The sequence below is a fragment of the Danio aesculapii genome, chromosome 4 (assembly GCF_903798145.1).
Source record: "Danio aesculapii chromosome 4, fDanAes4.1, whole genome shotgun sequence".
Classification (NCBI taxonomy): domain Eukaryota; kingdom Metazoa; phylum Chordata; class Actinopteri; order Cypriniformes; family Danionidae; genus Danio; species Danio aesculapii.
This window is the reverse complement of record NC_079438.1, coordinates 36,302,760-36,330,220: the sequence shown is the minus strand read 5'-3', so window position 1 is coordinate 36,330,220 and position 27,461 is coordinate 36,302,760. Positions and strand designations below refer to the sequence as shown.

The following is a 27,461-nucleotide window of genomic DNA, read 5'->3' as shown; positions in this document are numbered from 1 at the left end:
TGGAGGTCATTAATAATAACACTAATACTGTAACTGAACCAGTTAAGGCGTTTTAGAATGACCAAAACAACATTTCAGATGTTTTCTATGAGCTCAGCCAGCTGGTTTGTCCATTCACACACATTTTCATCATCACATGATCACTTATAACAAAATCACATGATCTTTTTTAATGCGCATACTGGAATTTGTTCGCTAAGTGTTTCCATCGAAGTTTATGCGCATATTTTCTTATCGAATAAAAAGTTTATCCTACTCAGTTATGTATGCGCATATTTCCGTTTCCATCCACCGATATTTCATGCACATATCCAAAATACTCATAAAAATAGGTGGATGGAAACTTAGCAATAGCAATACTGGAAACACGAAGTGCAGGAAATACCAAGATAGTTACCTGAACTATGGTTTTATTCAATTTTCTTGAAGCAAAGAGTCCCTGAACCAGCCACAGTGGATTATCTGCACCAAAGTTCTTGCTAACGAATGCATGAGGCCTTCCAAATTAATAAGACATTTTCAGACGACTCATCCCCAATACCCAAGATGTACCCAATACAATAGCCTACTGATGTTTTGCTTTTATATTTTACATTAGGCTATTATTTGTGCATAAACATAGATATTTAAAATACTGTTTGTTTGAAAACAACATTTTTGTCATACCTACTGCAAACTTATATGAGCGATAATATCATTAAATGTGAAGGGGGGGGGGGGGGGGATGGGGGGCTTTACAATATTAAAAAAAGGTTGGCAACCACTGTTCTAGAGCTTCCAGGATTGAGAAAAAAAGACATTTACAATTGTGACTGGTAGGAATAAATGTTAATGAAAAACACAAGGAGTTGATGAGTGTTTAGTGTGTAATATATCATGAAAAAAGCTTTTTTTGACTTGGTCATTTGGCTTTGGTTAGCGTATAGTGGTGTTTTTGAGCTATTGTGTGTGTAAGTGTGTGAGTCAAAGCACAGAGGTCTTTCAGCACGTCATGCTTTGAGGGTTTTTAAAGTGGCTTCGATGTGCACACCGTTCACATTCCAGTGACGTTATCAAAAGTGAAAGTTCACAGTGCACGTCAATAAATTACCATCACAAAGTACTACACCATATGGGTGTCCTGCACCTGTGGCATTGCTGTGATGCCTTTTAGAGTCTGCAAAAAAATTAAAAAGGGTAAAGGATAGTCACAGTGCAGAATGTGCAATGTCAAGTAGAGATCAAATCTGACCAAGCACAATAGCTCACAACACATGGTTTGTGGATTAATTGCAAAGTGTTATAATCAAATTCATATAATTTGATTGGTTTAAGGCCTGTTACTGGATAAACATAATAAAAAACAATAAAAAAACAATAGGACTTGTAGATTTTTACAGATATTAATTATCTGTATCTTTTACATTTGATTATTTCTGTCCCTCAATCTCCAAACTTAAAGCAATGTTAAAATGTTATTTAATTTGCATCATGGTTCTTTTGTATTTATCTATGCTTGCAATTTATGTATTATATTTTATGCTGATGTACTCCCATACAAAGCTATCTCAATAACTGTGAAATAAGGATTTATATCTACATATACAGCTTTTTAGGTTACCTGGTGGAATTGTTTTCATATTGTAATACATAAATTGCAGAACCACATAATATTGCATTGTCAGTTTTTCCTAAATATCATCGAGCCCCAGTTCACGTAAAATGAAAAATAAAATAAAAAAATCTGTCACAATTTACTCTTGTGTTAATTTAATTTCTTTTGCCAAGCACACAAGGGTTGTTTTAAAGAAAATTAGCGACAGATAGCCTCGGTTACCATTCTTTTTTTTCTTTCTTAATTTTAACTCTAAAATAATGTTTACCAAGAGCAAATGGCTATGGCACTCAGTAAATACACAATACATTAGAGTTATGTGTACTGCTTGACATGTAAAAAATAAATAATGATAAAAATAGGTAAATAAATATTGTACAGCTTCAACATGATATTGTTGTATGATAGAAAATGTATTTATTTAAAAAAAAACATCAAATGTTTAAAATATTAAATAAAAATATATATTTATTTTTAAAGGAATTAAACAAATTCATTTTAATTAATAATTTACTAATTACATGGTATCCATATCTGATATCCATATTCATATCATGATATTAGCCTTGATGATATTTTTTATCTTAAAGAATTATGTAGTACTAGAACCACTTATAGAATGTATCTTAACATAAAATATGTTTAAATAATTCTAGGGAGTCATTTATTCTGGGATATGTTTCTTTTCCCTTCATTTGTGGCTGAAGGTGCACTTCCCACTACCTAGTGAATGTGACCTGCATGACAGATGTTGTAAAATAATGGATCTGGCATAAGAGAGTTGATACCAATCAGTTGAAACAAAACTGTAGATCGTCCCCAGTATCGACCCTTGAGATGGCTCAGGACATCTCTATATTTATGATCACAAGTTTCATCATTAGGTGTGATTAATAGCGATTGATCGCTCCTACATGATTGATTTCAGAAAACTGTGATTAATTACAGTACACAGAATCCCATTTAGACATCCTAAGCTACAGCTGTAAGTAATCCAGTCTCTCTAAATGACTTTCTGTTCAATTCTGGACCTAATCGAGTCCCATCCTACATTTTCTTTCTCATTAAATATCCAGTGTAACTCAAAAGGGATCACGTTTAGCTTTAAGGTTAATGAATTCAAAACCCTGTGAAAGCAAAATAAAAAAAAAAGGCATCAGGTGTTTGATGACTCAGTGTGTTTAGTCAGATGTGGATTCATTAGAAGATGTTTTGGGAATACCAAATGAGATTGTTAATCATCATTAAGAGTTTATGTGCCCAAATTAGTGTGCGCATCATGATTTTATTGGGCTGCAGAGGAACAAACTGTTCATCTCGGGTCATCTAAAAGACTCTTTGTTTCAGAAATGCTCTTGTGAATGCGTCTGTGTGTGTCTATGTCTATATGGGTACATTGATAAGTCCCTCCGGGCTTCAAACCTCAGTGGTGAGATATAATTAAAATAACGTGTCCTCTCCACTCCTCCTCCAGAAAGAGTCTCTAAATTACAGGTGTCTGCTCATCCATGTCCATGCCAGGTCAAATGTTTACAAAGAAGAGTTCCTGCAAGACATAGAGTAGCTACTGTAGACTGTGCCTTCAGATTTAATATTTATTTTCCTCGTATGATGTGCAGACACGGTCATAAGTGAGTTATTTGTGGGTTGACTTGTAAAGAATGTAAATAAAGTGTGTCTGTTGTGCTTTCAAAACAGTGCTCTGTTTGTTTTAAACAGTTCACTTCTTCCGGCTCATCCACGGGTGAGAGTTTGGGGGTGGGGCAACTTGTTTTTTAAGCAGTGGCTTTCATATTTAACATTTAAAACAAGTTTTATAGACTGCAAAGGAGAAAAAACAAAGTAAAATAATGTAAAAAATTAAGCATATTTACACAGAAACCTGTCAATTTAACAGCATAACTAATTTACTAAATAAATAAATAAATAAATAATTAAAATGATAAATACATTAGCACACACTGATGTTAAATATATTTTGAATATTTAAATGAATCGTTTTAAAAATCTTAAGTAGTTAAAATCTTATTTCTTAAGTAGTTTTTTCACAAGCTGTATAAAAGGAGTCAAAGTTTCCTGTGTTTTCACACACAAACTCAAAACAGCATCATGGTAATCTTAAGAGACATTTTAAGACCTTAAAATAATGGGAAAAAGTTTTAAACAGTAATATTAAAAAAAAAACTTGAACATGAAACCATAAATGAATAAATATAATTATTTAAATGAAATATTAAGCACCCTTCAGGGAATTTGGAGAATGTCTGTTTACAGTTGTAAATTATAGAATGATACACTTCTTTTACTTTTAAAAATGCTAAATATATTTTTGTTTATTTTGTTTTGCCATTTGTACCATTTACAATTTTTTTTTTTACCATTTTAATACCTTTTTAACCCATTTTTTTATTCAACATTTTTTACCATTTTATTTTATTTGTACTTATTAACAAAATTAGCTTTAACCTGTGTTTTTCCTGTTGCATTTATCAGTCTCTTACAGTTAAATAAAAACTGTTAATATTATTTGACTATTTTTACTTTATTTTACAAGGTATATTTTTCTAAATATGCATGACACTTCAAGAATATAAATTCATAAACACTGAATACTTTTAATAACATTACCTATTGGTTTGTAATGTTCAACTCAAGATTATGATGCAACTTTAGCAATTTTTACAAAACTAAACTTAAATAATTTGAAGTTTTAACTTAAAAAATATTCAGACACATTCCATAATCAAATCATGGAAAAATCCAATAGAGCAACTGACCCAAAAGGCTCTGGTATTACAATGTGTGTATCTGCAATAGTCAAATTGCAGGATTAAATTATTAATTAAATATTAAAAGATTAAGATATTATTACTTTTAAAATATTTTATACAAGGATGACCATGTTAATGTTTGATTGCTAAACCTAAATACTGTTACACCCCAAAAAAAAAAACATAAAACGCAGTTTATTTCACTTGTATTTTCGCTCTGTTGTATTTACATGGAATTTATTATAATTTATGCAAACGACCTGCAAAGAAAAAGACTTGATCATCACAGTCTGTCTAAATGAATGAAATCTTCCCAAATAGAGCTATTCAAATAATCTGCTGAAATTATATTCATAGCGCAAAATATATTGCAGAAAATTAAAATATCACAATGTCAGATTTTTCCAATATCATGCAGCCCTATTAGGATTTATTATTTTTGTCAGTCCACATGCAAATGGGGTCTGAAACTGGATCTGAAACATTTTGTGCTTCCATTTTCAAAGGAAGTCAAAAACACATTCAACTGATGAGAGAAATGACACACTTCATCTGAGAAATTGCCATTATTATTTCTGAATTGAATTGCTAACAGATTGCTCACCTGCAAAACCAAGATGCATGTGCATGCGAGGTTCATTAGAAGGGCTTGAAGTGTGTAATATAATACAGAGCTTGTGTTTGCTGTAATCTAATAAGAGCGGGCAGTGCGACAAGGCATTGCATTAGAGTTGTCACATGGCATGGATGTGTTGAGACATGCTGGAGTTGTGTTTCACAGATAGGCTAGTGATGTAACTCTGTTATCGGTTACAAACTGTACAAAAATTGGAAGATGTTTCCTCAGAGGTCAGTAAAAAAAAAAAAAAAGGAAACGGTCAACACGTCAAATCTCAAAGAAGCTTTGTAGATGGCAATCGATGGAGTCCTGCGGCTATGAATTATTAAGACGAAGCTATTCATAAAATGTTTGATTAGAGGAATAATCAAAAGAAAAAAATACACTTGTGATCATTCTCCATGCTAAGTGGCTTACGTAAATCACACAGGACCTGAAAAGAGCAGATGCACGTTTAACGATGCCTGAGGTAAAACGCAGTTTATGCATATTAATAAAAAAGAAGGAAAGATCTTATTTTTGTACCATCAACACTGATTTTATTTGTAATAATATAGAAAAAGATTAAGAGAATATTTTCAAGAGAAAAATAAATAAGCAGTTTTATGTCACAATAAATGTTTTACACTATATTCGACATATACTGCTGAGTTAAAGAAAAAAAAATGGTCAAGGTCTAATTAAATACATGCTGGAAAACAAATAAATGCATGAAGCATTACTTTATGTAAAACTATGTATCTGTGAGGTAAAGAACATCAGATTCCTGTGGCTCAACTGTAGAAAATAGTGTCTAAATTAACTGCCTTTATTTAAATCAGCAATATTATTTAGCACTAATATAAGTTTATTTGAAACAACATACCTTTTTTCTTATGACAGAATTGAAGATAGAATATACATATATAATAAAACTACTCAAATGGTTTTCAGAATAGCTTCCACAGCAGCTTAGATAGTAAATTACTAGATCTTTTTATTGATCTATTAAGTATACTCACTATTAAATGGGATAAGCCAGAAGCACCTTGTGGACGCATTTTGTGAAAATGTTTGCGTCTGCAGTTATATTTTGTCATTACAAAGTCTTGTCGTCTCTAACTTTTATCTCAAATAGATGTGGTTTTGCTTCATTGTGTTTTTAAGGATCCAATTCAATTCGAGCAGTTGTTGATATTTGTTTATCACGCCTCAGTTTGCCTTATCAGCAGGTTTGCACACAGTGTCACATCTGTTACCTAATTTGTAAGTTTACAAGTTGTTTGTTAACTGTGTCTTGCTGGGTGTTTTATTGCACTCGGCTTATTCAGTACACAAAATTCTAAGTGTTAATATCAGACCGGCTGATTAATCTGATTGATCTTTGTTTTTAAAGTCGCCTTTATTATGCTTTTTGCAAATAATGCCATGCAGTTTGTAGCTGTTTGTGAACGTAAAAGGTCTGTAAAATGATAAAGATCAGACTGCACAACAATTAAAGGTACTGTCTGTTAAAACTAACAAATTTAATTTTTTATTGATCTACGTAACACATCAGTAATGCCAGCTTTACTCTGACCTGTCCTTAAAAGCGAATCTTACCAGATGATTTTGATATTTGAAAGCACCAAAACAAACATGCCATTTGTATATCTCTTATAGTTACTCGACACACCCCTTACTGCTGATTGGCTGTGATTGAGCTTTGAGACTCGGCTTGGTGCACTTTTAAACACTGTAGCAGTGTTCCAAATGACACAATATGCACTTATGCACAATGTACTTATGCACTTACACACTCAACAGCATAGTATATGTATGTAGTGTCATCCCAACTGGAGCACTAATGTTTTGTAACTTAGCAGATATTCAAACCGTTTCTCTGATGACATTTGACGGTTGCCAAATTAGGAAAATAAATGACCAAACTACCAAATAATACCTGCCATGAGTATAACCGCATTCACCTTCGAGAGGTGGTATAAATCACTCTTGTAGGAGAATTTTGCTCTCACAATCTAAAATAAATAAAGTAATCCATCGTCAATGCCTGAAAGCTCCGCCCACTTATTCTTTTTAGAGTTTTCAGTGTGAATGCACAACTTACACTATTTATACTACAAAATGGCGTAGAATAGTGCATAAGTATGCGATTTGAGGCACAACTTGTGTGTTATTAGAGAAGCATTTATAGTTGCGACAAAACAATTTTTCTAGCACTTTATACCAACTTAATGTTATTTCAGTAGTCGTAATTTTTGTACATTTTGGTTGGAATTTTGTTCATTTCTGACTCTGATAAATATACTCTTACTAATGTTGATGTATTGGAAATACACAGTTACAGTTTAACATTTAATTATGTACCACAAAGTACTGTAGGCCTGCAGAAAGGAGGAGTTTAGATAAAATGAATAGTTTAATAAATCATTTGAGAATGTTCAAGGATTGTTTTGATTTCGTTGCAGTTCATTATGTGAAATGTATATGTAAAGAAAATAATATTATTGACCTGATGTCTATAAACCAATTGCTGGACTTGTAAAACAAAATTAGAAATTTTAAAAAAGATGAAAACTCATTTACTCACTATTTATTCACCCATAAAAGTGATTCCAAACCTATATTCTTCAAAATATCTTATTTTGTGTTCGACAAAGGAAAAAAACCTCAATGGTTTGGAACCACTTTTGGGTGATTAAATAGTGAGTACATTTTCATTTTAAGTGAACTATCTCTTTAAAATAGCATATTTGTGTCCTGTGATTTTAGCACCATGCAGCTACAGGTAAATGACAAACCAAGTTCTTCTAAAGATAATCTTTTTAATGCTTCCTCTCATCTTTTAACATAGTCAGCACAGCTATAATCAAATAAGATATTTACAAATGACAGTTCCACGCAAAATGGTTTTGTGCACGTATGTCAACAAATCACTACACTTTTAACCAGCAATGACTCGTATTTGCATCCACACCCTTGACCATACAAAGACTTGACATGGACCGCCAGAAGCGACAATGAGAAAGAAGAGCTTTATATGCCACAGTAAAATGACACACTCTTCATGCGCACAATCAGCAGGATGCCGAGAGCGAGTTACTATGACAAATGGGGATTATCATGCATTACTGGAACGCATGCATATGAGCCATACACTGCGGAGCTGCTTTTCGCTGGCATGCACCCATCAGGTATCAGAGCTTGCTTTGGCAGCATGTCCTCAGAAACAGGGCCGGTTGCTATGGCAATGCGACGAGAGACTGGAGCATGCGCGTGTGTGAATGCATGCGTATGTGTGTGTGAGAGATTGGACAAAAGCTAGATGAGTGTAATTGTGCTACGGCTCACAGCTCCTCCACAGTTCATTTTCAGGAACAGAAAACAGCTCGCACCTTGTTTCTCTAGTGGCACGTTCTCTGTGTTTGTCCATTGCTTTATTAAGATTTCTCCCAGGTTGCATTAGCCCTGGAGGGTTTCCAGCACTGCTCATAACACAGTTTCTTGTTATAAACACACACACACACCTCTATTTTCCGATTCAGTGGTTTTAATATTCCTCCACAGCCTGTCGGAATTCTTCCGTTACAGGTGTAATAATGTTTTAGAGGTTAAAAACGTCTGTTTTGTGTTCCCTGGCAGGAGCTGATTTTACAGTCTGATAAGAGGGAACAAAACATATCCGGGTCATTGATGGTCACAACTCTCATTTTTACCATCTAGTAATTAAAAAAAAAATTATTTAGATAAATTCACTTTGTGAGGTTTTATAAACAAATTTCAAGAGGAACATGTGATATGACTGATCGAGGCTGGTCTCTCATCTGCAATCATCAATAAACCATAGCTCATTTTACCTTACTTCCTTTAAGTGTAAACTCTTGAAAAATGATCAATGTTGTTAATACAAAAGATTATTTTAAATCACTTTTGGATTTTTGAAAATCCCAATTTAAGGAAACAACTTCAGAAATAATTAAGGTTTAATTAATATGATGAAAAAAAACAGTATGTGTAACTGTCTGTGAATGATGATACATTTAGGTGATACACCTGTCTTGTTATTGTGGGTGAAAAAAGCCAGAATAATACAGTGAAATTCTAAAATTCTAAAAATGTTATAAAGTAGTTCAGTAAGTATAAATGCAGTGTAGGGCTGCACAATATATCATTTCAGCATCGATATTGCAATGTGATCATTCCCAATAGTCACATCGCAGGACATACAGTATGCAATGTTCAGTTTGTATTATAATTTATCATTTGTATGTGTTTTTGATGCCGGTGATTGTATAATGACTTTAAAAGCATTCCAGTATTAGAAATTGTACCATTTGTGTACTTGACTATGATTATTTTTTTATTATTACTATCATTCAGTTACTGTACTTGAATACTGTTAGACTCGGTAAACAACAAAACACATTATTTTAATTGTATCTTTTTCTTGATTGTATTTATGCTTGAAAATACTTACAACAAATAGAGAAATGCACTGCAAATAGCATAGACAAACAAAAATGTGTCGGGGACCTAAAAAATTGATTGTTTATTAGATTTTATGGAGATGCATTCCCACTGCAGAATCATCCCAATCAAGCTAAAATTTTTATTATAAAAAAATATTATAATGTGAATTTTTTTTCCAATATCATGCAGCCCTAATGTAGTGCCAAAAATACATACAGTAGTTGACATTTGAAGTGTATCAAAAATTTCCACAAAGTTGTCTAAAAATTATTGAACAATCACCATTCTTGTTTTAGGACAATTTTGAGAAAGTCTTTTCATCCACTTGAAATGCTGACTGCTATGTGTGTATTTATGTGTGAATGAAGGAAGAACAAAGAAAAACACAATATTTGAATTGATTTAATGTGCTATTCCATTCCGTGTTGTAGTTGATCAATTACCCTCCTGTACTATTAATTGATTTTATTGGAGCTGAAATGGAATATTTCAACATATATTCAACAAGTTTATCGGTCACCATCCACTCAGTCATTGTTTCCATTGTTGCCCATAATAAGCTTATCAGATGCTGGTCTTTGATCGGGCACTAAGCCTTTGGGCATGCACACTTAAATTCACATAATTATATGCTCTAATCATGTATAAAGACCTGTTCACATTGTCTAGTACAAATGCAGTTCTTTAAAAGCACCTTGACATTTAAAATGGGTAAAATTACCATATTATGAGCAAAGATATCAGAAAGCATAGCAAATCGTTTCTGCTTTAAAGAGTAGTCAATGCACTAAAAGTCATGAAATATGACATTTTTGTACTCAAGCAATCAACTTCTTCAGTCTGCCATCGGTCGGACAAACAGAGAATTGTACCTGAAATTATTTACAGACATAGAGAAGCCTAATGATGCATTCGTATTTATGAATTCGCAAGTCATAATTATGACATCCAATGCATTCAAGTCACGTTCACAGAAGATGTGATGGCAGTGTACTTTCTTTTGATAGATTACAAGAAAATACAGGGTTTGCTAACTTTGCTTATTGAATATGAATAACAAATAGTTTGCATCAGCTGTGTGTTGTGCGTTAACATTTAAAAAATATTTTTTTTGAAGCCACTTTAAGTAATCATATAAAATACGTAATATAATAATTATATAAATACTTAATATAATAATTGTTATATTACAATCCTATCACATTTAAAACGTGTTTTGTTTTTTTTGCATGCATTGATTCTGCAGTGCTTCTCATTGATGGCCAAAGTTTTTCAAAGTGGTTTTAATAACAAGTGTGGTGGCGTTCATGGAAGTCCAATTTGCAAATGTGATTTATCCGACATGACTTGAATGCATCATGATTGTGCACGGATGTGTTCACGCTTGGCAGGTTTGCTTCAATTAAAACAAACCATGCTGCAATTGTTAGTGCAGTTCATTTGAAAAACTGTGAATACTGCCATCTGAACCTTGGAGCACACCAAACTAGCACACTGAGAACCACTGAAAAGATGCGTCTCAGTTCATTAGCAAAAACTCTGGTGTGATTTGATGGAAAAATGTCACAAAACAGACCATATCGACAAAAACCATGCATTGTGTCACACGAGGTGACTATAAAAAGGCCAAAAGTGTACCTGTTTTTCTCAGCAGTTGTAATATAGTTCAATAAAGGCTTTGGAAACTAAACAAAATCATAGTAATGGTACCTTCCTGTTTATTATAAATAACGTAATGCGGTTTGTTGCTCTTTAAAGGAGAATAGATTTTGATTGACTGTTCATTCACATCATTCATTCACTCATTTTTATAGTTGTTTTTTTTAATCGATAATATTACATTTGTTGACGTGAGCTCTATCCTTTTAAATTTAGATCCATTTTTAAAGCAATGTCCTTGGTACTGTATGAATTGCCCTTAAATCCGTCTGAACAGTATGACAAATGCACTGAGGTCCCTGGAGTTTTCCAGACAGATCAAGACAGCATGTACACAGCTTTCCCAGCACTAGGGAATGATAACCCAGTAGTTAAGCTGGTTAAATTGGATTCTATAAGTCAAACCGTTATTGAACCAATCAATAGCTGACAGGGTTTACCAGCAGTGCACATTTGTTATCACACAATAACTACGCTAGGTGTGGTGTGTTGATTTTATCTACTACTCGTTTTATTTACTCAGCCATTTTAAACCCTTATGACTTTGTTTTTACCCCCCACATGGAATACAAAATTAGATATTTTGTGCAATGTCCATGCTGACACTTTCACAGCTTATTAATAAAACATAGAAAGCCATATGTGCTTGGAATAAAATGATGATGGGTGTTGTTAGCTAAAACATTCATATGCAGTAACGAATAGTGTTAAAACAATTATGTACAACAATGTTCAGTCTCTTAGATCTTGTATTTCCATGACTAAAGAGGCAGCTGTTGTGCACATTGCTCTACAGGGTTTTAAAAATTCACGCAGGAGCTTCTCAGAAACAGAGCAAAACTGAATCAGTCAGAAGCTTTTGAATATTTTTTTGTCTTTTCCGTTTTGTCTTCAGGGTCTCCAACCAGTGAATACATTATCACAGTAGATGTTGTTCTTGAAAGTCATTAAATCTAGACACTTGTGGTGGTAATTGCATTGTTTGTAGACTGATAAGCTAACTCTTACGCAACTGCTCTTTGACAGGTGCTGGGGAGTCTGGGAAGAGTACGATAGTCAAACAAATGAAGTAAGTGTTTTGTTTTCCTTTTCTGCTTTAATTACATTTTGTGCTGTACATCATTTATGGGTTTTTCATATCTCTGCATATAGAATCATCCACGAGGCGGGTTACTCGGAGGAGGAGTGCAAACAGTACAAAGCTGTTGTCTACAGCAACACGATTCAGTCCATCATCGCCATCATTCGTGCCATGGGGCGACTCAAGATTGATTTCGGAGACGCAGCACGAGCGGTGAGTCACAGGATTGGTCTGTTGGTGTGCGTCGTGTCGCCCACAGGCTATTCTCATTTTGCTGTGTTTTGTCTTATAGCATATGATGGCAATAATGTCTTATAAAAATTCTGTAAAAGGTCAGGGTTACACAGCTGTCTTGATATCATAACGAAGAAGAAAGAATCTGTATTAAAAGCATGCAGCTATTGAAAAGAAAGTAGTTTTGACCTTTTAAATGTCATCCAGTTCAACCATCTTGACAACTGCACAAATGAGATTTCATTAATTCAGTATTTTTTTTTAAAAACACTAATGTATAACCTTTTTGAAAATGATGATGATTAAAATGTGCACACATGGTGTAAGGAAATATGCTATTACTTAATATTTTTATTAACTGTAAGTAATTATTAAATTTAAAATGATTTTACAAGAATTTTTATAATTAAATTTGAATAGATTTGACCTTTTATTTATCTTGAGCACTCAGTTGTCTTTGACCCAATGAAAGCTGAGATCAATCAGTTGATAATTACAGTTCCATTGATTCTCTCATTATCTTGATTATTATTTTCCCCCATAATTATTTATCTTTAAAACATCTTAAAACAATCATTGGTTTGTAATTTTCAATAAAGATCCATTTTTAGATATGTGATACCATACCAGAATCAAGATATTAGCATGTATAAAACATAGCATGTACAAAAATGAATACAGTATTGAGTATTTGACAATGGCTGTATGAAAAATGTAAATGTGTTCTGCTCTCTCTGTGTGTCAGGATGATGCCAGGCAGTTGTTTGTGTTGGCGGGCAGCGCTGAGGAGGGTTTCATGACAGCAGAACTGGCTGGAGTGATAAAGCGCTTGTGGAAAGATGGAGGAGTACAGGCCTGCTTCAGTCGATCCAGAGAGTACCAGCTCAATGACTCTGCAGCATAGTGAGTATCTCTGTCTTCCTCTAACCGCTCGGGTTTTGTTGTCTTTCTCTCATATGTCCTCTGCTTTACCTTACACACCATCATCACCAAGGGTTATTTCACCACTGGCAAATCAGACTTTCAATAAAAGTCAATGAATATTCTTAGTACATTGCTCTCGGATGCAAGACTTCAAAGACTAAATGAGTCTTTGGTGTATAAAGAAGCCAGTATGTTATACACAGCTGCAAAAATGTGCAGAAAAACAAAAAACAAACGTAGATATGAAAAGAATGCCAAAAACCATAAAAGCCTCTGTGTTTGCAGTCTCCATTCCAAATAGGTTGACCACGAAAACCACATTGGTTGACAAAGAAGTGTTTCAGGTGAAACTGAAGGCAAATAATCCTTGGAGACAAAAAGTTGATCTAATATACTGTGAGTTATCAGATCTATGCAGTAACTTCATCAGCTGCATATTGTTCCTCTATTGATACCGTCCTTATTGACTATCCATTGGTGAGGATAAACATGAAATGCAGAAGTAAAAACTAAAGTTCTTCATAAAAGGCTGGCAAATGTCCACCAGGCAATGCCTTGAGTCAACCAGTAAACTTTTGCTGACAAATAAACACAAATTTCTTGCTTTTGGTAACACAGAGAGAGTGTAAACATTGTTCATTTATTCACACAAGTTGCAAATGTTGTAACAGCACAAAGTGTGTTGAAAATTGATTTTAACTTAATTATGTGAGGTTAAAGTGCTAGGTGATAAATCACCCCAAAGGAAATTATAAATAAATAAATGTTTGTAAACTGAGACTTCAGGATCTTTAATATTGACCCCAAATAATCTGTCTATCTCTTTTTTTGCCATTTACACCTGATGCAGGGTGTCCGCTGGGTCTTAAAAAGTATTAAAAGTTGATAAATTCATTATTTTAAGAAATTATTATTAAATTATGAGAAAAATTGCGGTATTACGAGGTCTTAAATTTTGTTCAAGCCAAAAAAGCATAAATATATTTATTTTCCTCCTAATATTAACAATGGTGTGCTCGATCTATGCGATTGGTTTGGGCCGGTGCGTGTCTGGCCAAGCTCCTCTGCCCGGATGATTTCACGTAATTTACGACAAACGCGAGAAGGTGATGTGACGCTCTCCACATGTAGCGAAACCATGCAGACGAAACATAACGAAACATACGGCAAAATGGGAAAATGTTCATTTGCGTACTCCTGGTTGGTGAAAGACAAGTTTAGTGACTGAAGCAAGTGGCTGAAGCCTGTCGCTGAAAACAACTGCGTAATATATTATTTCAAGCTTAGTTTCTTCCGAGCTTATCTTAGTTCTGTTGTATTGTTGTGCTCCATTGATTTATTTAACTATAACTGTTTATTAAGTTAAAGGTTTGATACTGATTAGAACTTGAAGTGGCGATGAGGTCTTAAAATATTCTGAGAAGGTCTTTAAAAAGTCTTAAAGGTATTGAAATTACCAATAGGATTCCTGCATATACACTGTGAAAATAAGATGCCTTAATGGACAATCAGATCACAAGTATTTTAGAGAGACCATTTCCTATTTACACCTGGCGATTCAATCTGTCCCGTTAGACATTTGAGCAGTTTACTGTTAGCAAATGATATGGATTATCATATTTTCAGACATATTTGCTGCTTTGAAGCAATTGTGGCCTAATGATTGGGGAGTTGGACTTGTAATCCAAAGGTTGCAGGTCCAATTACTGGTCTAGGCAGGTAAAACCATACTTGACAAGGCTCACTTCACTTCATTTCACTTTGTTTATGGCTTGTACCAAATACAACCTGTGTGCAGCACTAGTTCCGCTTTCCCTTTTACCCTATTTCCACCAGTTGCTACTCTGGAGCTAGTGCTATTGTCAGTTCAGAGCTGGTGCATCTGGCAAACCGCTTTGTTTTTCTATCCGTTTAAGAGCCACCGTAAGACCAGGTCTGACGTCACTGGATATGTCTCATCTTACCCAGAAACACAAATGTGGAAGTACCAAATACAACCTACAGTACATAAACATCCATACACAGCAAATCCAATGTGTTCATGCAGCAAGCCATAGTTTGTTTCTACGGTGCACCGTAATTTATACAGTCAAGAGTCTAGAAGTGATCAGTATTATGTTCTGCTGCTATTTCAAATATGGTGCTCAAATATTCTGTTCATTGCACTGGTGATGATAACCTCGCCCTCAGCTTGACGCAACAGTTCTTACTTTTACCCAACAGTGTTTTGGTGCTACTTAATACAATAATGTATTTCATCACTGTGCATTTGTCACATCACACAGTACCCAATTCACACTTCACCCAGTTATGATGGTGATGAATCACTTCATAATGTTTTTTGTTTTTGTCCTCTACTGTCATTATTTATCTTTCTCTATCTCTCTACGCCACATACCATCCTCCCTTCCTATCTCTCCCAGCCTGTTCACCTTTTTGGGTGCTCAAGCGTTCATTCCCCCTTCTGTTTTCTGCTCACTGAACGTCAGCCACTGCCAAAACAGCAAGTTCAAACAGCTTTATCCTGTAGACTCAGATCTGTGTCTCTGTCTATTTGAGCCTCGAGTGAGCTTGTCAATATTTGCTGCCTGCTTACGGTGCTGCTAGAACATGCCGTTACCCTTGACTTGAAAATCTTGAAAAGCAAAACCTTAATAATGACCAAAACTAGCCACACACAAACAGTACAGTGCCTGATCGTCACATGAGAAAAATACACAAATGAAGATGTGTGTTACAGTTAAAGAATGCAAATATGTGTTAGAGCATGTTCTGGTTTCATGTTGCAAAAACTGTTGCTTAAAGATAGCAATTACAGATAATAAGTGCGTAGTGTACTCAGACATTCATGTTTCACTTAATCAAATAGTAATGCCAATGTTATCTTGTGTGTGTGTGTTTGAGTTTCTTTAGCTCTGATCCAAAACTCATTTGGCTGTCGACTGTTTATTATCTACAAATGCAGCTGTCTTGAAAGGAAGCATCAGAATTGAATAGAATCTGATTTAAAATGTGCTACACTGTTTTGTTGTGCCAATGTTGATTTGTAGAACCAATTAAATTCTTGTCTTATTTCTTTTTCAAAAATCAATTCAGTTTTAAAATTGCTAGTTCAGTTGTATGTTTGCAGGGAAGCTAGACTCTATCATAGCATCTCAGGTTAAGCCGTTTTTCTTCTCTCTTTTTGATGATGTAAAGCAACAAATTTATTCAAAGATTACACAACAGCAACATGGATTATAAATAAACTAAACTTAAATATTAATTTTCACAGCACTTTACAAACATAGAAGTGAGCCAAACTGCTGTACAGAAAATATACAACAAAATAATCATAATAGTCTATAAAATACAAGATAAAATATAGCTAAACTACCTTTAAAAAAACATATAAATTAAAATAACCAAGTATTAAGTGAGCTTATAGGGGTGTATCAGCTCAGCAATATAAGGTGGGGCAAGAAAGACCATTTAGAGATTTAAAAATAAATAAAAGAATCTTAAACTGTATTCTAAAATGAACTGGCAACCAATAAAGCAAAGCTAACATGGGGCAAATGTGGTCATATTTGCGAGTACCAGATAACAGGCGTGCTGCAGCGTTTTGCACCATTTGCAAATGGGCTGAAAATAGCTGACCTGCTACTCCCCACATACATAACATTACAGTAATCTAACCGAGTGGTCATAAAAGTATGGATTGCTGTATCAAACTGATGTTTTGGTATATATTGCTTTATTTTTGCTATGTGTCCTAATTGAAAAAGCTAAATTTAACTACTACTCTAATCTGATTGTCAAATATAAAATCTGAGTCAAATTTCACCCCTAAATTTGTGACTGTAGGCTTAATATGCTGAGCTAATGAACCCAAATTGAATAGAGGAGTCCCAACAGTACCTAAGGGTACGGTAAAAAAAAATTAAAAGCCATCCAAGCCTTCATTTCACTAAGACAATCAAGGACTGAGTCTTTCCTAAGCGGCACATACTGTAGATCTGACTATCATCTGTATAACAATGGAATGACAAACTATACTTCCTAATTATTGAACTACATAATTTAAATATGATAATATATGATTACAAATTCATATATGAAAGTTTTTTTTTACCATTAATTACATATCACGCCTGACATGGTTGAATGATAGATCCAAAAATGCACTACACATTTCCAAAATAAAATATGCACTGAGAATTTATAAATATTTATGAAACACATCTTACTTGACAAATAAATGGCTGGTGTTTACAAACTGAATAATTCCTGAAAAATTAGGAAAATTATCATTATTATATTTAGTATTACTACTAGTACTGCTAATAATAATAATAGTAATATAAAAAATTGCCTATTATTTCAGGCACTGAATGATACTACTTTAAATCCTGGGATTTTTGTTGGAAAATCCATCCAAAAAACATCTTTTATGTAACTTATTTATTTATTTTAGTTTCAATGCATGATAAAAATTTGTCTTCTCTGTTAATGAACCAACTGAATGTCTTATAATTTAGCCAAATTAACTGTCCAATAAGGATTTTGCCAACCATTTTATGTCAGAAACGGCTAATATGTATAGAATGTTGTCTAGAGAGAGAGTGCACTAGGTTTGGGATCAGAGCCTTTATGTAAAGTTGTGTGTACAATGCGCGTGTGTGTGTGTGCGTGTAATGTGCATTATCTTTTGTTGAAGCTGTTACTAAGCATTACCCAAATCGCCAGCTGAAGCGTAGCCACTATTTTCAGTCACATGAAGTGGGCAGTTGGCAGACGTTACGACTCATTGTTTGTTTTTCAGGAAATGGCCCTGCTGACTCTTGTGCAATTGTTGGAGAAGAGTTATGTGTATAAAAATCTGTTTTAGCTGAAGGAGATTAGAGCGGATTGTAACTGCAAATCCTGTTCTCAGGTCTACCTTGTCTCGTGAGAGGCCCGGTCTAGACCTGTTGGTCAAGAGAAATACCACCAAAAAGTAACCGACTGACTCACTCGTTCTGAAGCTAACCACTTCACTCCTGTTTTATTTTTACAGCTACCTGAATGATCTGGACAGAATATCACAGGCCACGTATATACCCACTCAACAGGATGTGCTCAGGACCAGAGTCAAAACCACAGGCATTGTGGAGACACACTTCACTTTCAAAGACCTACACTTCAAGTGAGCACTTCACACTGCCAAAGATCATATTTCATCATTAAATCATTAGTAAAAAAAATATATATACACATCTAAAAAAATGCTAGTATTTTGCAATACAAAATATTATGAACTGTTATCATGACAAAGGAGAAAATAAATAAGTTATTAAAACTATTTTGTTTAAAAATTGTGTTGAAAAGATCTTATCTCTGTTAAAACAGCACATGAGGAATATTTGAAAAGAAACAGAAAGGCTAATACTTTTACTTTCAAATGTATCATTTTTTTTTAAATATGTGAATTCAATGTATAGTTATTAAAATGATAATAAAAAAAGAGCAACAAACATACATTTACTGGAAAAATTATATTTCAGTAATGAATATTTTGTAGAATTATTTAGCTAATTTGTCATTTAAATGATATTGTAATGTATATAAATAACAATTTATTTATTTTTGGTGGGTAAAACATGGGCGATTCTTTTGGTAAACTCACTCACTCCACAGTAATGTATTAGCTTTACACTTATATGACATGTATTCAGATATCCATGTATTGCAACATTAGAAATTACTTAAAGTTTGGTGTAAAGTATGAATCATGTGATTAGAATACAGAGACTTTGTGACTGCAGTCATGTGCAAGAGTGTTAGAAAAGAGAAGCAGAGAAAGACAAAGAGAGAAGTGTCAGTCTTGAACTGGTTTGCACTCTGATTCAGACAGGAAGCGGAAGCATGCATCATCAATTTCTTTGCCCATATTTAGATGTAGACTTTTTAGACTAGTCTTCAGCTCAATATAACAGCTTAAATCAGATGTGTCAAGTCTCATCTGCGTTTTATGTAAGAATCTATATAGCGAAAAATCAAAACCTGTGTGGTTTTTATCATAATTACGATAAACTGGGTCATCGTTTGGGTGTCATCATAATTTCCCGGTTGCTTTTTTTTGCATTCCACATTTTCTGAAATGCTGACGATGAATTATGTAATTAATATATGGTGATTTGCATATGCTACAACAATTACCTGAACATTGGATGAATTTGGGTTAAAAATTACATTATTGTTATTATTGTTATTATTATTATTATTGGACATATTACAGTCAAAGAATTTATAGAGAATGTCTCTGGTTGTTTTTTGTCACTGCATAATTCAGAAAATACTGTCAACAGCCAGAAAGAAAAATATTCACAAATCCCTCAGTAAAAGCCTTCAGAATATATATATATATATATATATATATATATATATATATATATATATATATATGTGTGTGTGTGTGTGTGTGTGTGTGTGTGTGTGTGTGTGTGTGTGTGTGTGTATATATATCAGTGAAGGAGAAAAAAAAAAACTCATTTTGGGAAAAAAGCCTTAAAATATGATTGCAATTGATATATATATACAGTCACAAATTGATACAATTCAACAACCAAAAAACACATATTTGAATGTTCTTTGCATTAGACTGAAAAAAAATCTAAAGGCAAGAAAAGTGAAAGAAAAGCTCAAAACTGACAGATGAATGAAAAAAACTGCCTGTTTCTGGCTGTAGTCTGTCTCTGCTTAACACACAGCTGCCTCTGTAAGGTGCTACACTAGTGTTAGTTGAAGTTGCAGGAATTTATTAACCATTTTTAAATGCATTTCAGGATGTTTGATGTCGGAGGTCAAAGGTCAGAGAGGAAAAAGTGGATCCATTGTTTTGAAGGTGTGACCGCCATCATCTTCTGTGTGGCACTGAGTGACTATGACCTGGTCCTGGCCGAGGATGAAGAGATGGTATAAGACTATTTGCTGTTACTATTATTAATTATCAAATAGTTAAACACAAATTTACAAGCTAGCAAAAGCAGTTCTACATTAAAATGAAACTTTTTGTATCATTCTTTCCTGTTTTGGAATTAATTTCCAAAATAGAAGCTTTAAATTACTTCACATTATTATAATTTTTTTACTTGTAAATGTCCAACTGTACATGATACATTTTATTCAATTCATCACAACTAGTTGGTCATTCAAAAAGCTGTTGACACTGATGATAAAATTTTTTAAATAAAAAAAAAAAAAGTTTTAAATAAATTAATTAATAAAAAAATTTAAATTACAAAACGCAAACAACTTGCTAATAACAAAGATATAATAACATTTACAATACATTTAAAGTCAACGTGCAAAGTTATATAGCAGTATATACAGTAAAAATTAGGAAAATAACTGATTCTGAATTGTGAAATCATTTTTTTGTTTTCTTAAATAAATATATTTATCATTAATTGTTAAAAGCAGATTGTTTATTTCAAAGAATTGATTACCAAAAGCTAACATAACTACAGCATACATTTAAAATTTAAAATGTATATAATTTCATTTATATTATATGTTTCTGCCTTACAAACACTGGTGTTTTCCACAAAAGAAACACGCACAAACACACATGTATTTTTGAATGGGTATCGGTTGAATGAGGGGTAAATCAAGCCTGCATTTGAAAACCAATTCCTGCATTTATCTAATAATCCATGTCAACGTGATATCGATTCACTCGGAGTTGTAACTTATTAAGTGTTCACAAGCAGGTATTGATTGGTTTGATGGTAAATGGCAGAGGCTAAAGCACATCTGCACCGCAGTCTTTGATCCATATATTAAGGCTTTTGAGATGGACAACACAAAACTCGATATACAGTAAACCCCTCTTTCGTTAAATGATTATTGAGTGGACTAATATTTCTACTTAGATATGTTATTTATCGATCCTCGATACCATTTTCAAAGATTTTCAAAGCATTAATTAAAATGACGATATTTATGCATGCATTAATTTCTTCACTTGCAAGTGTATTTTATAAAATATGAAAAAAATATTATTATTATTATTATTATAAATTATTATAAATTATTAAATTGTAAAAATGTATTCATAATTTTGATCCATAACATTCTAATAAATTAAGTCATGTAGCATGCTAATGAATTTCAATATTAAAGAAGAAACTACTAGCCTGACTGAAGCATGTAAAGTTAAAAGATTAAAACCATCAGCTGTTTTTACAATGCCATATTAATATTATTTTCTTATTTTGTAATATTGTATAGTTATTATTAAGATAACATGAAGAGAACATGATAAATGATACTGATGATACTTGATATAATCTTAACGGTTTACTCATGTTACTGTTATATGTTTAGACTTTCCAAACCTCAGTCAACAGCACTTTGCTACTTCTTACAATCCTTGTTTCTTACGTTCGCTCAAATGATCTTTGTCTCTGCAGAACCGAATGCATGAGAGTATGAAGCTGTTTGACAGCATCTGCAACAACAAGTGGTTCACAGACACTTCTATCATCCTGTTCCTCAACAAGAAGGATCTGTTTGAAGAGAAGATCAGGAAAAGTACACTCACCATCTGCTACCCTGAGTACGCAGGTCAGACCCGCGACATTTCTCACTTAATACATTCAAGGAAATATATTGTATTATTAAAATAATTGTAATAAAATATACAACTGAAAATTTATTTAAATCATAAAAAACATCAATAGTATACACAGAAAATATTAAATGATTGACTCTAAAGTGTGAATTGATTATCTGTTATTTTTTTAGAAAACAGATAAGGTTTAAACATTACATACCTAAAATCTATAACTTTATTTAAATAATGTATTTAAAAATATATATTTTTTTATATTTACATTTTTGTCAGTTATTATAGATATATTAGTTAAATATTAGTTATTATAGATAAAGTTATAGAGCTTTGTTTTAGTTTCAGTGAATTGTTTTAACCCCATATTAAAAAAACTTGCTAATATCACTACAGTTTTATAACATTAGAAATGTTAAGCTCTAAAATCATTATCACAAAATTTTATGACTAACAACTTGCATTTTGCAAAATCTTTTAAAATTATACATTTTGTATTTTATATTTATATTTATTTAGCATATCTACCTCTAACTCACAAAGCACTTAAAGCACAGTAAACTTGTAATCAAAACATGTGAAAACACTGCTGAAACTCACATTTTCCGATTTTTTTTTTTTTTGGAAAGATACAGGGCTCACCAAAAATAAGTACAACCCTTTTTTTAATGAATATTTGTATTCATTTCTCAGTGAATATAGGTAATATATTTAGGTGAATTTGAACAAAACAGATTTATTACATAGATATATTAATTAAAATAATATTTTAGTCACCAAATATCCTTAAAAATAGAAAAATAATACAATTTAATTCATGCGAAATATTTGTGGAAAAAAATTACAAACTACAAAAATTAAAACAAAATTTTATATTTTTTGCTTCTCTTGAAATGTTCCTCTTTTTAAAAAATGTTTTATTCAATATTCTCCCTTACATATAATTTTGTGTGTACTAATTTTGGACCGTTATCATAAGTTACTTTGTAAGATAAGCTCCAGATTTGGCTTCAGTACTGACTAATCTAATGTATGTGCACAAATATAATATTGTAAAGCTTCCTATACAAAATATTAACTCAAGAGATTTGTGAGGGGTGTTTGTGATTTTGTGAGCACTGTAACTGGGTCATTTCTAGTTTCTCAATCACCACCCAAACCCTGGGTCAAGATGGAATGTTTCAGGAGCCCAAAGAAGAAAAACTAAATCAGCAGCTTAATCATTACAACTGTTATTATTATGCTGCTGTAATCATTCCAACTGCACAATATGTATATTATATAAATCACATTATCACAGTCTATATAATCACATTTTTTCCAGATATTTGATCTTGTAGTGACATCCTCACTACGTCACTGAAATTTCCTGAAAATGTTTTCCTGTTCATCCGACAGGCTCAAACACATACGAGGAAGCTGCAGCCTACATTCAGTGTCAGTTTGAGGATCTGAACAAGCGGAAAGACACAAAGGAGATTTACACTCACTTCACCTGCGCCACCGACACCAAAAACGTGCAGTTTGTGTTTGACGCGGTCACTGATGTCATTATCAAGAACAACCTAAAGGACTGCGGACTCTTCTAGAAGCTTGTGTCTGGTGAGGATCTTCTTTATAAGCTACAGAATCAATCTTCACGCTGGCTTGTGGGTAAAGTCACATCTTTGCCCTGAAGCCAGATTGGAATAAATATTTATAGGATGAGCGCATGTTTAAAAGGGATTTCTGCTGTGGTTTAAATGGGTTAATAATCAGAGTTCTGTCAATGTGAGCGTGGGCATGTGATGAAAATATAAATGTTTGTGGAGTGAGTGTACTGTGGGATGAGACAGCAACTTAAAAGTGGGCTTTTTTAACTACACTGCTCTTCTAATGACGTTTAGTTTGTTTTAGTAAAAGCAATACTAAGGAGTAAAAATCACTAGTGTGGGTGGCTCAGTAGTTAGCACTGGTGCTCACAGCAAGACGGTCACTGGTTCGAGTCTCAGCTAGAGCAGTTGGCTTTTCTCTGTGGAGTTTGCATGTTCTCCCCGTGTTCGCGTGGGTTTTCTCTGGGTGCTTCGGTTTACCCCACATCCCAAAGACATGCACTATAGGTGAATTGAATACACCAAATTGTCTGTAGTGTATGTGTGTGAATGAGTGTTTATGGGTCTTTCCCAGTACTGGGTTGAATGACTGAATAAATCACTGGAATAAATTATTAAATTACATTATAAACTACTTTTGAACAGTTCTTATATTGTGCAATAACATTTCACAATTTTACAATTTATACTGTATTTTTGATTAAATAAATGCAGCCTTGGTGAGCAGGATAAGCTTATTTTAAAACATTTGAAAATCATACTGACCCCAAACTTTTGAGTAGTGTATATAAGACTTATTTTTTTTATCTTATTTGTAGGGTGTCCAATCATAGCTAAAATATTGTACGCCAGAGATTAATTAAATAAAATGAATACATACCGAACATACAGTTGAAGTCAGAATTATTAGCCCCCCTTTGAATCTTTTTTTCTTTTTTAAATATTTTCCAAATGATGTTTAACAGAGCAGGGAAATTTTCTCAGTGTGTCTGATAATATTTTTTCTTCTGGAGAAAGGCTTATTTGTTTTATTTCAGCTAGAATAAAAGCAGTTTTTAATTTTTTAAAATCCATTTTAAAGACAAAATTATTAGCCCCTTTAAGCTATATTTATTTCAGTAGTCTACAGAACAAACCATCGTTATACAACTTGCCTAATTACCCTAACCTGCCTAGTTAACCTAATTAACCTCGTTAAGCCTTTAAATGCCACTAAGCTGTATAGAAGTGTCTTGAAAAATATCTAGTAAAATATTATTTACTGTCATCATGGCAAAGATAAAATAAATCAGTTATTAAAACTATTATGTTTAGAAATGTCTTGAAAAAAAATCTTCCATCTGTTAAACAGAAATTTATGTTAAAAATAAAGAGGGGGGCTAATAATTCTGACTTCTACTGTATACTACAGACAGGAAATAACAGTAGTAATTAATCATTTCTCACTTCAGAAATAGATTACTTGATATGATGTGAAATGAATCAGTGAAACTGAAAATGTTGATAAAAGAGTTGACTTTTGAAGGAATTTAATTTTTTTTCCTTTTTGGAGGGAACAGAAATTGTCTCTTAAATTTTTGCCATCCTCTTGAGTGTAATAAATGCTGAGTTCAGACTGCACGATTTTCAAAGTAGTCGTGTCACAGATGTTTTCACACTGCATGGCTATCTGGGGAAGCGTTCTGTCGGTGCTGTGTTTACACTGCAAGATGGATTGGCGACAGGGGGTTTTACACTGTATGGCTTTACTATAGGAAGAATCGCCGACAACTTTGTCCAAACTACATCTCACAAGCAAACACACGGCAGAAGTGACATGAAAAAAACACGAGGTCACGCAGTATATCTTTTGTTATTAACTACATAATGAGAAAGAAGCCTTTATTGGGGTAGAAAATGTACTTATCAAAAAGGCCTGGTTGTTCTGCCAAATTTACACTAGTTTTTTCTCCATTTCTTGGGTCCAAATAAACTGAAAATGAGCACTTTTAACTTCTCCAACCTCCCGCTGACCTGCAGATACTCATACTAGTGGATGCTGCTGCTCATAAGCTGTAGGTGATCGCTAAGTATTTATGCATGTATGTAATATGTATGATGTTATTTTACATATGTATGATGTTATTTTCAATCAGAACACATTTCACATGGTATGATTTGAATCACAGTCAGCTACAGATATTTAGCATGCCAAATATCTCACTTAGTCAGCGGCTTATCTGCAATTTTCTTAGATCGCGTCTTTGATGGTTCACACTGTGTGATTGTTACTCATGTGAGTAACGAGCATTTGTTGCTGATTTCTCAAGTCAAAAATCGGGACTAAAATCATGCAGTCTGAACTCGGAATAAGTTGTGATGTTAAATGTTGAGTTAAGTAGAAATAGGAAGTCATTAGCATATAATGCCTTGTTTGAATAATATGTGAATTGTTTAAGTAACACTTTTTTCTTATTTTCTTTCTAGGCACAACTGAAGCCAGTTTTGATGTGGATTTTGTTGGAGGAAGATTGCAAGACTAAGTATGGAGATAACTGGTCTTGGACCAGTGCTGTACATTATGCCACTTTTGTCAGCTTTATTTATGGTTTTTGTCTTTGGAAAAATTGAAAAAGTAGCATTTAAAAATGAATTGTGTCGAATGTTCGTACAGTCGTTGCTGTCGCGGCCATGCTGTTCATTTCCCCGTGACACGAGTTTGTTTCGTTTAAACAAAGTATTTCTTTTTATTTTGCCGTCTTGCATCAGAGATGTTTCCCTTTTCTTGTAAATTTTACTTTTTTTTGCCTTTGCGGTTGTTGCTTCGAGGAGAGAGGAAGATTGTGCTACTCGATCCAGTTTGTTGGTTCTTGTGCCTTCGCATGCATTTCTGCAGTCTTTGTCCATTTGCTTGGGTTTGCCTGCTGAATATCTCTCCAACATCAAAAAAGTTCATACTGGATGTTACTAATCTGAGAGCACAAATCCTCATATGCATCGAATGTGAGAGTGTGAGAGAGAGTGTATGTGTGTGTATGTGCACCTGTTTGTGTCTGTATATATATATATATAAATATTAAATAATAATAAGAATAATATGGCGTTGTAAAGAAAGCTGATGGTTAAAGCAGTGCCCGGTGCTCAAACCTCCAGGTCTTAATGGCAACAAAAGTAGACCAAACAACAGTCACTTGAGATGGAGAGGAGTCCTGTATGGCTGTCAGATTTTGAGATGTTACAAACACAGGACTCAAGCATCTGTCATCAGACGCCGGCCGCCATCTTAATGGCTTACTGCGGGGAAAATGACGCACCATTGAGAGATGAAGGGACCGAGCGAGCGGTTCAAGATTTCACTGAGGAGAAAAAAAAAACAAACAAACAATATGACAATGTCTGCAAAGAGACATTTGAGGCAAGCGATACTGTTGATTGATTTTGAAGAAAACTGCCACCTCTGTGTATGTGTTCTCCATAATGGGGGAACATTTGTACACTCATTTCCCTTATTTTGCTAATAAAAGGCATTTACTTCCTGAGTTTGGTTTGTTGAAGTTTACTTGTTCCCATCTTCTCACTGACTTGAGGAAGATCCATGCAATATCATGACAATTTGAAGTTTCTTTTATTTTGGTATTCAAGAGCTCACACATGTTTGACATGCTGTCCAGGGAGAGAGCCCTAAGCTCATAAGATCCTCGATCCCAGGGCTTCCTACCATTTGCAGGGTGAGAGGGGAGTTTGAGCTCAGATAAGTCTCAAGAACTCTTATTTAGAGCTGATGACAGATTATAAATTGCTATATAGACATATACTGCTGGTTAAGAGCTCAACTATAGTGCCAATTTAGATTGATAAATTCACTTATGACATGTTTTTGGACTATGATTTAAGATTCATCTGTTTAGTGAATCATGCGTATTTAATGCGGGACCAGCCGTGATCAATCATAAGCATGTGTTCCTCTCG

At 33.5% G+C, this 27,461-nt stretch overlaps 1 protein-coding gene across 1 annotated transcript in view; it reads left to right on the top strand.

Moving 5' to 3' along the window:
- gnai1 (guanine nucleotide binding protein (G protein), alpha inhibiting activity polypeptide 1) overlaps positions 1 to 27,031 on the top strand; it is a 35,470-nt gene extending 8,439 nt beyond the window's left edge. The window contains exons 2-9 of the mRNA XM_056455553.1: positions 12,119 to 12,161; positions 12,245 to 12,386; positions 13,153 to 13,310; positions 18,370 to 18,498; positions 20,138 to 20,267; positions 21,767 to 21,920; positions 23,320 to 23,523; positions 25,980 to 27,031. Coding sequence (XP_056311528.1) covers positions 12,119 to 12,161; positions 12,245 to 12,386; positions 13,153 to 13,310; positions 18,370 to 18,498; positions 20,138 to 20,267; positions 21,767 to 21,920; positions 23,320 to 23,510 — 947 coding nt within the window. The 3' untranslated portion in view covers positions 23,511 to 23,523; positions 25,980 to 27,031. The remainder of the gene's footprint in view (positions 1 to 12,118; positions 12,162 to 12,244; positions 12,387 to 13,152; positions 13,311 to 18,369; positions 18,499 to 20,137; positions 20,268 to 21,766; positions 21,921 to 23,319; positions 23,524 to 25,979) is intronic.
- The last annotated feature ends 430 nt before the right edge of the window (positions 27,032 to 27,461 follow it).